At 39.8% G+C, this 14872-nt stretch overlaps 1 protein-coding gene across 2 annotated transcripts in view; it reads right to left on the bottom strand.

The window, feature by feature from the left end:
- Nucleotides 1-250: 250 nt before the first annotated feature.
- BMPR1A (bone morphogenetic protein receptor type 1A) overlaps nt 251-14872 on the bottom strand; it is a 51609-nt gene continuing 36987 nt past the window's right edge. The window contains exons 4-13 of one of the 2 annotated variants that reach the window (XM_072130964.1): nt 10488-10650; nt 10013-10115; nt 8360-8459; nt 7658-7760; nt 7398-7536; nt 7034-7226; nt 6308-6605; nt 5624-5799; nt 5356-5486; nt 251-4059 (exon numbers count right to left, since the gene is read on the bottom strand). In XM_072130964.1, the coding sequence (XP_071987065.1) occupies nt 3934-4059; nt 5356-5486; nt 5624-5799; nt 6308-6605; nt 7034-7226; nt 7398-7536; nt 7658-7760; nt 8360-8459; nt 10013-10115; nt 10488-10650 (1532 nt within the window). In that variant the 3' untranslated portion in view covers nt 251-3933. The remainder of the gene's footprint in view (nt 4060-5355; nt 5487-5623; nt 5800-6307; nt 6606-7033; nt 7227-7397; nt 7537-7657; nt 7761-8359; nt 8460-10012; nt 10116-10487; nt 10651-14872) is intronic. The other variant, XM_072130965.1, reaches the window with a different exon arrangement.

Genomic DNA, 14872 nt, shown 5'->3' with positions numbered 1-14872 from the left:
ATGCACTTCCGTCTGCTCCGCTCATCTCGGGGATCACCGAGGGGAACCCATGTTCTCATGATCCGTGGGGGTCTCATCACCGGGACCCCCACGATCAGCAAGTTAGGCCCTATCTTGTGACTACGATCTAATTTGTTTTGTGGGAATATAGTGCTCATCATTTATGGCATTTTTCCAATTAAAGACCCGATACATAAAACCATAGAATTCAAAAGAGGATTTTGGCAATAAATGAAAAAAGACAAGCATATATACTAAAATAAGCTTATTTACTTAGAAATGATACATTGGACATTGTCTGTGTACAGAACAAAGCAATTTATGGTAAACTTAATATAAGGCACCTTTGTAACCAGATGCTGTACAAAATACATTTAGTGTTACACTTTGAAAGGTTATTCTACAGTTCTGGCATATATATCACCATAGTATAGCCATTGCTTTATGTTATATTATTAACTATTTACACTTGCTACATTACCTATAGAGTTACTTTATTGTACAGATTATAATACACAAATCAGATCAGACCTTGGTACATGAGGACGAAACAAGTCGTCACAGGTTGCACAAGATTTCCTAAAAGCCGCAAGTGTTTTAATGAAAAGCATAACTTGAAATAAGTGGAAATTTTTTTCTTTTAGCCATGGAAATATCACAAAGGTTACTTGGTTCCAATTAGGTATCTGTTTTTTTTTTGTATTATGTGCACTGGTGAGTGAATTTTTCAAAAACTTAAATTCTACTTGTAAGCAGGGACCTGATTTCTGCACATTTTTAAAGAATCTTTTGAAGACTTCCAACAATAGTTGTTATAGGCAACTACAAACAGATCCCATTTCCTTAAGATTTAATCAAAAAGGGTTTCAAATAACCCAATTGTTTAATATAATTTTTAACCAATTAGTGATTTTTACTATGTCTAGCAAATTAGGACGGAAAAGAACTGGAAATAAGGCAGATCAGGTAACATTTATAAAAAAATGTAAAATACTAGTTTGTAAAAATCTGATTTCTGTCATGGACATTACTGATGGCTTAGAGTTAAGGGAACATAATAATGTTCATAAAGACTTACATCTTTACAGACAGTGCCTGGGTGGTCTAAACTCCACAAAATATTCTCTAGATTTTGAAAGAGTTAATCACTAGCCCCCTAGCAGTATCGGTCTGTGATGTACAGATCTTAGAAGACTTTCAGGTTGTTTTGATGTAGATTAGTGTTATACTAGAATACCTTTCTTTTTGAGCTATAGCGAAGTGTGATATCCAGCCGTACGCAAGGAAAAATAGAATGTTCTATTTCCCATCTGCTGTACAGCAACACCCGTGTGTGCTCACTGTACTGTGGAAAGGTACCATAAGCGTCTATGGGGACCAATATCAATCTGTGATATCGGTCCCCTTAACATTTGTGTGAAAGGGGCCTTATGCTGCAGTAAAATAAAACCTGTAGAATGCATTTAAAGTAATTAGTTTTAAAAAAGGCTAAAATCATACCCCACAAATTCCTAGTGGTACTATGATCCGGTTCTGCTCTACTGACAATGGGTTCCATATTGTATGCTACCATAAAACCAGCAGCATCACAACAGGAGGTGACTAGTGAGGTATAGTTTCTGGTTTTGATAAATTCCATTAAAAAATGACTAACACCAGTTTATTGTAGTTTTTACATTACAGCAAGAAGCTGTCAACTTCTCCTGAATTTCCGGGGAAAAAAAAAAAAAAAAAACTACAATATTTTAAGTAAAGGCACTACTGTGCATGCTATTCTTGCTAAAGAATAATATATTTATGTCTGTAAATTATAAAGAGATTGTAGTGATGAAGTCCATTAAGATGCAGCATATTAATATATTATGACTTGGCAAAAATAAAGGATATCTAACACCAGAATAAAGGATTGTAAACCAAGCACACTGACATACTGGTGTGCACCCTCCCGGGCGGCAAGATATGCTCTTTTTAAGCTTTTATGCCCTTGTTTTTTTTTTAAGTTATGCAAATGCTCTGGACTCCAAAGGTGTTGGAGCCTTCAGCCCCTAAGGTTCATTTCCATAATTTTAAAGACCTTTTTTTTGTTTAAAACAAGGGCATAGGAAGCTAAAAAGAGTAGACACCAGTATGTCAGTGTGTTTGGTCTACAATATTTTATCCTGATGGTAAATCTCCTGTAAATTAAATCTACTTTTGTACCCACCAAACCCTATTAAGGGTTGCTTCACATCATGTTTTCATCATATATTGCATGGTTTCGTCAGGAGGATTCCCAATATGTTCTTATACATTACCAAACATTGCCTGGTACTGCTGCATCTGCTCCCATAGACTTCTGTGGCCTGTAACGAGTATACAATTTGCTGGAAAGATGCATTGTGCTACATCTGTAAACCCTGCTTTTAGCACAATATACAACGGATAAGGGCAGACAAAGGCAAAAACGACCCAGTCTAGAGATATGCTGAAGATATACATTGGGAGCTTTCCTGGTGTACACACTCAATTTATACTGAAAGCATGGTTAGCATGTCAGACCTACCTTTCTATTGGTGTTCTAACCAGCCCATAGCTTAATGTTCATGCTAATTAGGTACTCCACGCCCCCACTTGTAGCCTGTCCGCTGTCTTCTCCTATCCTTATGCCATTCACCAACTTGCGCTCTTCAAATCTTGTGCAGGAGCACTAGACGTTGCAGTGTGCTGCCACCTTCTTCATATTGCGTCTGTGCTAGTGCTAGTTATACCCAGAAGAGGGCATCAGAGAGCCCCGGGAAAAGTAGCAGCAATGTGGATAAGGAGGTAGCACAAGGAAACATTTGAACATATTTGAGAAACACCAAATCACATCAGTGAACGGGAGAAGTAGAGGAGGCAGTGGACAGTGTAGAGATTAGGTGGAGAACCTGTAGCAAGGCCCCCAAAGCACTTCGATATAATTAAATATGACTGAGATCAGAACATTTATGAAATGGTAAAACTGACTTTCAAGGAAGCATTAATGGCCTGTGGTGTTTGAAACCTGTGATAGGATGAAGGGTTGTAAACTAAGCACATTTACATGCTGGTGGGTGCCTCCTCTGGCAGGATCCACTCTTGTTTTAGAAGGGCATAAGAAGATAAATAAGCAGTATGTCAGTGTACTTGGCTTACAATCCCTCATGCTGATGGTATATTTCATTATTAGTTTCTGGCACTTGAACAGATGTAAGACTCTAGGGAACAAAGGATTACAGGGGCAAACAAAAATATGTTTTCACTTACTAAAAAAAAAAAATATATATATGTTGAAGTCAAAGTTTAAAATGAATGGCACATGTGCAATTTTCCCATCCTAAGTTTAGGCTATGATAACACTGGATCTGATCAGGTTTTAGCTTCAGGGCCCTTCCTCACAGACTACTCAGGTTTACACATAATGTCTTGGGTGATGCATAAGCTTCTTTATAATGCTGATAGGATACTCCATGTAGTGTTTGGCATTTTACACAATATTAAAAAAATATGGCAAATTGAAAATAGTGGCACAAATAAAAATTGGCTTTAGGTACAAATTGTAAAAAGGCAACGCTGACATGTCTCTTCTCCATAAGGGTGCGTAAGCAACAAAAAAAAAAAAACTTGATGGTAGCTGCTTTCATAGAAAGCAAAATAGCTTCAGCATGCAAATCATACTCAGAAAACTGGAACCTTGAAGTCTGTCATAAAAGTCTTGATAAAATATAAAAACAAAAATATTCTGTTGTGACGTATACTGAGGCTCCAAACCATGTGGAGATGCTCTCGGCACAATTTTCTACACAGTACTGAGTTAAGTCTTTATATAGCAGCCTGTAAAATGTAGCGTGGAGGCTGCTGAATCTTCAGTAGCCTCTTCTTGCACTTCGCTCCCTTGGTTTAGAGTCTTATAGTTAGAGCCTGACATTTCCACTGTCAAATCTTGACATCTTGTGACTCCACCATTTTTGCGAGTGTCTTTTTGATCCTTAGAGCTGTGAGACGAGAAGCTGGATTTTGGGCCCAACACTCTGCCATAAGCTTCAAAATCGCCCTCAAGCACTGAAGAGAGAGGAGACCATGTATTAAAAGACTTGTTCTAAACAGGTAAAGGATGCATGGCCACAGCACACAATATGCCCAGCCTTACCAAATGTCAGTTTTAATAGAAATTTTCTTGATTTTCCTTTATTTTGTGCAACTAGCAAGGGGTATCATTTTACTGGATTGGCTGTTCACCCGGCAATACATCCGTGTATGTGTACACGTATAGCCACCCTTTCAATGTGTACACATGCATTGGGCAGTCTGAACTTTTAATGGGATGGAGAAACTCATTTAATGTGGGTTTTTTTTGGTTTCTGCCAATGTTCAGGGTGCTTTCCCAGTGATGCAACGGTCCTCCTCCCAAACCTTAACGAAGGCCAGGGGTGGATTCAATAGAATTCAGTCAGCAGACGGTGAATACTGATCCATAACATATAGTAAAGATGTGTACTTTCTATGCAAGGCTCCATGTACACATCCATCGGAGCGGTCATATGTAGGAATACCATCTTTTGCCACCATTCTCAGACATGCAAAATGCATCTCTTGTGAGTCATAGGGCCGGCTCCAGGTTTAAGAAGGCCCTTGGGTGACAAAGCCATAATGGGCCCCTTTGTGGGCTCCCCCCCAGTAGCCACACTGTACATCCATAAGCCACACTGTCCCTACCTAGGTAGCCACACTTCACCCAATAAACCACATGGTCACCCCATATAGCCAAATTGTTCCCTCCAACTAACCACGCTTCCCCCCACTAGGAAGTCACACTCTCCCCTACATAGCCACACTGTCCTTCCAACTTTGGGAAAGAAAAAACTCACCTTCCTTGTTTCCCGGAGCAGCGCCTGCAGCCTCTTTCTTTCTTAGGCATGTGCCTTCTGTACGCGCCGGCTGAAGCTGGCACATGTGATGTGATCATCATCATGTGCACTGGCTTCAGAGCCGCCACTTCAGAGAAACAAGGGAAGGTGAGCTATGGATTCTGCCTCTATGCTGTACTCTCAACGAGCGCAGCATAGAGGCGGAAACCTACATGAGCTGGAAGGTGTCTTCCATTTGTCTTAATTCGACACTGGTACAATTAATCCGGGGGCCAAAATTTTTTTTCTAGCGTATGAGTGGGCCCCTCCAGCAGCCTTAGGCCCCAGCACTTGCCTGGATAAGCCGGTTGCTGGCGCTGGGCCTGGTGAGGCACCTGCCATTTTTTGTGGCTAGCTTGTGGCAGCCATTTGCGGACATGCATGCAACCTCTCTGCATTTCAGGATCCAGTTACAAATGTCTTTCAGAAACAAAGGGTAGAAGCCACTTACCTCATCACTGTTCCATCTATTTGACACAGTGGGCCGTAAACATTTAATGCACACAACTTCTCTCATGTCCTCAAAAGAAGGGTCGCTTGGCACCATATCATAATATGGCAATTGATACTCTTCAACAATACCTGAAAAAGATATAAGCTTGTTAAGAAAAAATAAATAAATTAAACATGGGCTGGCTGTTAAAGACGACCTGGGCACGGATATTACTTGTTCCGCAATAATTTTCCACAAATTTGCAAAAGTTAATATAAAGCCTTACCACCAGTGATGCAACGACGGGTCATCTCCCAAATGATTAAACTGAAGCTGTAGATATCTGCCATAATATAAGCTTGGAAATTATTTTTATTTAAACTTTCATCCAGGACTTCAGGTGCCATGTACCGCTTTGTGCCAACACGGGTGTTCAGTGGAATATCTACTTCGTGTGTATCACTGCATGGGAAATTATAAGTATACGGTTTACTTGAAGAGCACTGAACCAAGACATATTAATAATACAATGTGTACATTTTATCCTGCAGTTGCGTTTGGAAGAACTCATCATGTCATTATGGGCTGGATTAAAAAAAAAACTTAATTGGAATGTCAACTATTCCTTTTAGAGATAAAGTGATCCAGTTATTTGCGTTTGATAAATCTAGTATAGACTGTAGAGTCGCTATATAGCAATATTAATCTAGTACTTGTATAGTGGTGATAAGCAGTTTATTTATGGATATACATTATATAATCAAGACTAGAATTTTTGATACTAGACTGCATTGCTGGGAAAGTACATTTCCTTTATTGATTCAGGTAGCTTGAGCCTAAACAGTGTATGAAACTACAAAGATTTAACATATAACCAAAGAGAACTTAGTAGAACAGGGGTCCGGTTCTTACAGGTCCAGCATGGATCCCTGCCCTGCCATCTAGCATCCTGCTGCCACTGTTCCCTTACCTGTTAAATTTAACGGCGAGTCCCAGGTCTGCGATGCAACACGTCCAGTTTTCCTTTATCAGGATGTTTTTGCTCTTCAGATCCCTGTGCGCGATCGCTGGCTTTCCTTGAGTACCATAAATTTCAGTATGCAGATGGCAGAGGCCGCAAGCAGCCGAATAGGCCAGCTTTAGTAGAGATCTGGTATCCAAAGTAGCACACTTGAGGAAATCGTATAAAGACCCATTCTCATGATATTCCGTTATTAGATACATTTGTGTCCATGATCCAGTCCCTTTAATATCGGCAGCAATAAAACCTTAAAAAAAACAAAAAAAGGTACTTCAATGTATTTTACAAACCGCAAAACTTTGAAGGGATAAGCATTCCAGCTCCGACTGCTGAGAACAGCAGCGGATTAGTTGGAGGAGCCAGGTCACCAATCGGATAGGTCAATAGTAACACAGGGGCCATTGTCATCAGAAAGGAAGAGTTTTCCATTGTACCTGATGCCATTGGGCTTATGGTAATAAACGTCTACACCTTCACAGTGTATGAAGACAGATGGGAATTTTGTGGCCAACACAAGGCTTTACTTTATTAGTGCAAAAAGCTTTGGACCAGAACAGAATCCTTTTTCAAATTCCAAAAGACAATTAAGTTTAGAGCTGAACCAAATCCGTTCAAGTATCAAAGTGCAGAGTTTCTGCAAGTGCCATTATTATAGACTGCTGACGCTTTACTCACCCAATATGTTCTCATGTCGCATTAACACAGTTTGGTAGATTTCGGTCTCTCTGAACCAGCTTGCTTCCTCGGCAGTGAAGAACACTTTTACGGCCACTTTTTCTCCTCTCCATTTTCCCATCCAAACCTCTCCGTACCGTCCTTTTCCTATCTGTCTCACCATCTGGATCTGCTTGGCGATTGTTCTCTGGACCTGCACAGCCAGATAATAAATTGTTATATGGCACATGGTTATGGTAGTGTCTGTCATAAGAATACCCCTTTAAAAAATACCAGCTATGAGGGAAGTATACACAATGAGTAAGAATTGTGTCTCAGTCTTTGTCTTTCTGGCAAATGGTCGATAACAATATTTTTGGCTCACCAAAAGAGGAAGTCCAGATCCACTGCCAGAACTCTGCGACAGGTCAATAAGAGCCTTTAACGACTCTCCGGCCGGTATAAAGGCCTCATCTTGCTCTAGATCTCTGTTGTACAGCATTCTCTGGGTCGCCAGCTTGTGTCTGCAAAACAGAATTGTAAGCACTTAATCACAGCCTTCTATGTAAACTTATAGGAAACAGGCATAGTATAGAGAAGGTATGTAATAAGGTTAAAGTCATGTATAAAAATAAAAAACCTTACTTGTACATGCAGGTGATAAAGATGAGGAGCATCATGAATAATAAGCAGACCACGATGGAGATAATCAGCGCTATGACGTGGATACTTCTGCCAAATATTCCTACTGAAAAGATGGACAATGTTATTCCAGAGCAGCGGAAAGGTTTGTTTATTCTATTTTTCCACCCCCTTATTTTATGCATCACTACTGATGTATTTATGGTTTAAAACTGTTCTACAAAGCGGGAACAATTCCTTCACCGGAACGGTCTGTGTCACCGTGTAATGATCGCCCCTGACAATACAGAACAGAGACCGCAGAGTCGTCAGACTTCTATTACCCCTGGGGCGTATGGATGGTTGGAATAGGTCAGTCTGACGTTTTTCATTTTAACATTTAAGATGATTAAATATTTGTGAAAAAGGTTAAAAATCTAAAGTGCAAATTAATACGGTTTTCCAATCTCATAGAGAAAATTATTAGAAACTTAATATTTATTTGAATGGGGTTACCATAATATATAGTTTATCTATGTCAATGGCATACAAATGATAATGTTTAGGCAACAAGTTTGACAAAATGATTGGGGCAGATTTACACCATACCCTGTATTAATGGACAAGCTATTAGGGAGGTGACCCGTTCTCTTAGATGTAGAGGATATTTGTGTATTTCCCATTACATGGCCATCTGCAGCTGTGTCACAAATATATGTACAGTACCTGGTCTCCCATCTGGAGGTAACGTGGGTTGCAAATCTCTGTTGCAGAAGTCAGTCCGACAGCACTCGATTGTCCTTCGTAACTGGGCTTTGGGAGAATCCTAAGTTTTAAGTAGAAACAGGTTTTTGCCTTCTGTAAACTCAACATTCGTTAACAACTATTTCACATTTTTATTTAGACTGAGCCTCTAGTCCTAGTTCTGTATAACAGCAGCTGCGCACTACTACTAGGTTTCAGCGCTGGTCCAGGGCAGGTGCAAGGTAAGGATTTTTCATTGAACCTGTATTAAATTTTTAAACTATAAATTTTGACAGTTTTGCACATTAACCTGTTTGGCATTGAAAGTTTGGGCTGTAAATTCATTCATGTTTGCATTTATATTCTTATGAAATTTATTGGTCACACATGGCATTAACACATGCATTTTCAAACGCATCAAAACTGTTGAGAAGAGCAGATTTACCTAATTACATTGCTGTTAACATTGTGTTAATGTCAGCGTGCATTGAACATCTTGTTAGCACATGTATTTTGTGAACTCCAAGTTGACAGCAATGTAATTAGGCAAATCTGCTTTTATCAGCCGTTGTGATGGATATGAAAATGCGGGTGTTAACACCACGTGTGACCACAGCCTTATATCTCCCTGGGGTGTGACTACAGTGCTTAAAAATGCAAGACACAGCCTCAAATCCAAAATGTACAGTAGTGTCCACTCCTGCATATAACCCCTTCACGTGGCTTGTGTCCATGTGGATACGAGACCTTTGCAACACAAAGTCTCAAAAAGAAGGCAAAAGTTGTGCCAGCCTAGAGGAAGAACTAAACATGTATCACAAGAAAACAGACATAATCATACATAAGGCGCAAAAAAGACCTTCCATATGTCTCAATTACATACCAAAGGAAAAAAAAAAACTAAGATTCATGTCCTCCGCATGTTTTTTTATGCTTAATAAAGATTCATGGAGAATCAAAACAATGCCAATACAGTACTACTAATGAGCAGATGGTGGGGTCTTTTCCATCTCATTCTGACATTTTTCGTAGGAGAAAACATTGTAGGAGAAAACCATCGTGTAAATTGCCCAAGGAAAGGATTGGTCATGACAAAATTCAATATCTTTTCTTCCCCTACTACCATCTCTATGACAATACCTAGAGCACCCTCCAATACAGGAGATAGTCAGATGTGACCACTTAGATTTCGGTTTTCATATGGGTATGAAGGACCTTGTTAATGCAATAAAAAGGAAATAGTACATCAAAATGTAGCATGGATAAAACAGGGACACTTACTCAGATTCAGGCACAGAGACTGTGGTAATCTTCTCACATTTTTTTTTATCCATGGCCTTCTTCCTTCTAAAATCAACTTTTAAAATTATACTAATGAGCCTGAGGGGCTTGGGAGGAAGAGGAAACCTTGCAGATTCAAAGGCTTTATGCTTAATTGGATAAATAAATCTTTGATAACACATCCACAGCTCTAGCTCATTAGATTTAGAAGGACGGAGGCCATGGATAACAAATAATAACCAGGATCTATGGGTAAGTGTCCCTGGTTTATCATGATGGATTTTGATGGTAGATTTCCTTTTAAGGGCTAACATGTGGGCTATTAAGAGTAGGATTCTCTCACAAAAATATTACCTTGCACTGAAAATCAGAGCCTTCCAGTTTCATGCAGCCAGAAGTTAATGTAATTTCTCCATGTTCATCTTCTTCAATTATAGCAAAGCAATGTCCGTTTGTACTAAAAAAAAACAAATGAAATTATTAGGTTGTAGAAAGAATACACTTATTATGGAAAATGTCTATAATATCCATATACACATTAGACAGATTAACAGCATTTTGGGGAGTTACACTTCAAAAGAAATATTGGTGTGCACAACCAGCAGTGACCACTAGATGGCGGAAGGTGATTAGCTTTCACAGCACAGAGCCAAACGTTCCATTCTGGCGCCAGAGTGTTGTAGTGAGGGGCTCCGTTCCCCGCATCACCATCTCACACCACGGGGATATCTTTACCAGTACAAACTGCACATTAACAGGTAAGAGAGGGCAACTAGCAGGAATAAGATACCACTATACTGGTTGTAGGAACAATATACACCCCACTTACATGCAGGTATTATTTGTAGCATCCTCAGGGCAATAACCATAACAATAACAGTTTAAAAAGGGTAACGTGTCCTCCGGAGCCAACGTCACCCCATTTTCTAGCTTCTTCGGATCAGAGTTGGATTTCATTCCAGTTCTGTGTGGTAAGATGTCAAAGTTTTGACCTGCAGAGAAAAACATGAATAATGTTACAGATAATGATTCATTTTTTGTAAATACTTGCAGGACTTCTTATTTTTTGTTGACGGTCCAAACAAAGGGGTGTTTCTCGAACACCTAAATATTGACGTAATGTTATATTTTATTAAAGAGAGATATTTTTACTACCTAGAGGTCAATGTCCAATAGAAACCCCTTTGAAAAATAAATGGTACATACAGTCTGATAGAATCCGGAACTTATTTCCCAGAAACATGCAATGGTAACAGGAAGAGGGTGAGAAGATGCTGCCGGCACCTCTGGTAGCTGCTTATCTCCACAGAATAGGCCATACACAAAAGTCAGCCTGGTTTGCCCCGAATTTACAAGGTGTGTAACAAGAGACAACCCAATTTGTAGGGATAACCCGACAGATTAAAATGACAGGCTACATGGATCATATTCACTAACTGTAAGTGACATCCACTTGGGAAGTACGTGTATATTACAGTGGGTAAGCCAGCGAACACACACAGTATATATTAGTGTGTGTATATACTAAACACATCTATATACACACGCTAGGCTGGGCCTAAGCTCAATACCAAATACAGCCCAGGGAGATGTGCGATGCTGTTCTTAGAAATAGCAGGGGAAAAAACAGCTGAGATATTATTTTTGTAGCATATGATTTTTTGGACCCTCTACAAAACATAAATTCATTAAAATAATTCCAGCCTAAATCATCAACATTATGCCAAACCAGTTATTATGCCAAAGTTATAACCGAAAAGGTTCTCTGTGTAACACTTCCAGAATTATAAGAAAGTAATAATGTAACACGTCTAGAAGCAAAGCTGAAACAAGACCCAAATCCCTTGGCAGTAGATGAGGACAGACAGACAGGTTTTCCAGACGTAACCAAAACTGTCAACGAAATCCTCCCTTGCCTTGCTGCAAGCGGTTTCTCATTTGGACATGTATAGAACATGGAGCGAGACAGGAGCGGTGCAAGGGGGAGGCTACAAAAACACCAAGGAAGAGCACATCCACTCCACTTGTATCACCAGAAAATGTGGCAAAGACAAGACTAAATACTCAACGTCAAGAGGTTCCCCTAATGCTACTCATATAGGATGTATGTCCCAGAGGTTTCCAAACAAATCACAATAAAAAAACTACACAATTTTTGTATTGTAAGACTTTTTAGAAAGAAAAAAAATCTTGCTAAAAAGTTCCTGCATTCTGTAGTCTGAAGGTCAGGAGGATGCAGCAGTGTCAGACCCTTCTGATCGCGGTCTTTGAGATCAGGTGAGGTGCTAACAAATCATTTCACCGAAAACCTCTGGAGAGAAGCACCTCTAGATCTCTCCCCATCCCTGGTTATAACCTCCACGACCTGGAGTGCTGACTGACACATGCTTCCAGCGTCACTGCAAGGCCCTGTAACCCTTTCATTGCTGCCAGTAATAGGTCAGGACAGAGCCAGGGGGTGGGGCGAGAGAACATGTTGCAACTGGGACTGGGCATGAAAAGGTAGAGGTGTGTAGTAGGGATGAGTGTGTTCATGCAAATGTGCGTAGCAGAGGTTAGCTGTTTTTAAATAGTTGTCAAATATACTTTCATTTTTTGGATTACTAAATCTGGGATGCATCATATAGTCTAAAAAACATGGTAACTATTGTTAAAAACAAATGAAATGGCTAAAGTGTCAGTCAGTCTAGTATGATAAGGCTAGATAACCTGTATATCAGCAATATAGGATCTACCAAATCAGTGCCATAGCTCCTTTAGGTCAAGTTCACACGTTGTGTCTTAAGATGCTATTCAGGTGTTATTAGGAGGCGCTGCTCCCAAACAAAGGTGTTTAGACCTAAATGATTGCATTTATCATGAGATGAGCTGCTCTCAAATGTCCATCAGACACATACATTTGAATCTATAATCAAAAGGCAAGTGATTAGCCGAGTGTGTGAGAGTAAGGAGGGTCCTAAGGAATAAGTGACATTTATTGAAGGTGTATAAGAAAAGTTTCTAAAACATTTGTTCTATGGCACACCATAATAGGGGTTGATCAACACTTCTGGATAAGGAGGGTCCCCAGAGTAGGGCAACTTCCTATTATTGATAAGGCTACTAGGTAATGATACATTTCCCCCGTTGCTAGGTGGAGCTGTGGTCGGCTTTTTAAAGGTTAAATCTTGGCAATACAATTTAATATCTGCAGATACTACATTCACTAAAATCATTTTCCTTCTGCCCAGCAAGGTATTTATATATCAAAAAATCCAATGCAATGAATAAATAAAATAGAAATTAGGAGTCAATTAGCCGTAACTAAAAATGTTCTCCAGTGAATGCTGGACTTGATCCTTCCTAAGGATATAAAAGACTGCATAACCTGCCACTGGAGACAAATTATCAGCTCACGGCTAGACAACATATAGACAAGCAACAAAGCTTCACAAATAGCGATCAATAAGCCGTAAGACAAGGGCAGAATTTTTAAGAACAAGAAATAGACACTTCACCGTGTTAATGAATTTTAATTAGATCATCGGCAGCGAGGACCTTACACATTCTAGAACAAAGTGTAAAAGACATCTTCACTGAACCCCTAGACCACCTACTATTCAACTGTAAACTGCAATATACTGGGCGTGTTGGAGAAGGTGGAGAGATCACAATGTTCGCCTCTTCACTTCCAAGATACCGGACAACCAAACATACTCCATGTACAGAAACTCCACGTATTCCAAACATGTACACTGCTACATCTAGTCATTACTCAACAGAATAAAAACAAAATTAAAAAATTATAAATCTATGCTGAAACTTTGGCAACTCCCTATATACTTTGCCTTTCAATGGGGATGGAGAGGTGTACAGAACCAAATATGCTGGATCACAAATCACACGTACAATAGAACCGATACATAAACCTGTGCAGTCTTTCTTCCTGCTGCAACACACAAGTCACCAGAATTAACAATACATCTATTAAATTAAATAGACCTTCTGCAAAAAGGAAAAAAAAGTATTAAAGAGGAAATGTAATTAAAAAGGTGACGAAAAGATAAAAGAGAACTGGCGTGTTTAAGTTAAAAGCACACAAGAAGCGCGAGCACGTGGCGAGGAATGCTGGAGCACAGCTCACAACTTGTCTCCACATGTTTTTTCCCCCCTTGTTTTATTGCCTTAGCAGTCACAAAGGAGTCTGAGGTCTGGCAATGTGCACTGCATCAGCCTTTTCTCCAACAGTTGCTTTTATTTCCCTCCTCGTTTTTTTTAAGTGCACAGCTTTATCCAGTGCCGCCCCCATTCCCTACTTACAAGTTCCACATTAAGGTCCTTGGAGGAGCACAAAGGCCCAAGCCTCGATGCCCTCCTGATAATGTAGAAGGCTACTCCTTATGGATATTCACAGCTTCAAGGGCAGGTTCATGAAGCTTGAGGGATGGTTAAAGCAGATCATCCCATGGGGACAAGATGATGAATTAGAAACACTGGACTATAACCCAATAGCTTCACAACTGGGGAGCCCACACAGAGATGCTGGTTCCTGCAATAATTGGAAGCAGCACCCTATTTACCAATGAAGGTTTTACTACATACATTTGCCAGTCAGTAAATGTGTTTGCAAGCTATAATAGGACTCCCCTTCCTCTACACTATATAGTAACGGGTTTGTGTGTGGCTGGCTTTATCCAGACATCACACTATGAACAATCTGCTCAGCTCCTCCTCTATAATATGCTGTCCTATCTGCAGGCAGTATGTCACAGAGCAGAAGAAGATTTTCATGTGAATATACACCTTATATATCAAAATAAACCTTCTATTGGGAATCTCTATACCTGTCCTGTACTGTTGATTCGATGACCCAGTATGGCTGTATATGCTGGATAAGACACGTTCCTCCCCACTTGCCTTGCTCTGACCATGGCGTGGCATTTGTCCTGGCATCAATCGCCAGTCTACCCTTACTCCCTGTACATCATCACATTGTAATACTTTAACATTAATGCATTGTCCTTAACATTAGACACCTGATTTGTATTCTCAGGTCATCTAATTTGTGAATAATTTCCTATTAATAAAACATGCGAGGCTTACATTGAAGCTTGGACAGATTGAGATCTCATAATTACCTCAGCCATTATCACCCATTACTTGTAAAGGAAAGTTATGGCCTAATGAAAACCATGTGTTACCCGTCTGTAATTTCATTTTGCACAAACCTCTGCT

Source organism: Engystomops pustulosus, chromosome 11 (genome assembly GCF_040894005.1).
Source record: "Engystomops pustulosus chromosome 11, aEngPut4.maternal, whole genome shotgun sequence".
NCBI lineage: Eukaryota > Metazoa > Chordata > Amphibia > Anura > Leptodactylidae > Engystomops > Engystomops pustulosus.
The sequence above is the reverse complement of the archived record's forward strand: the minus strand, read 5'-3'. Positions and strand labels throughout refer to the sequence as shown.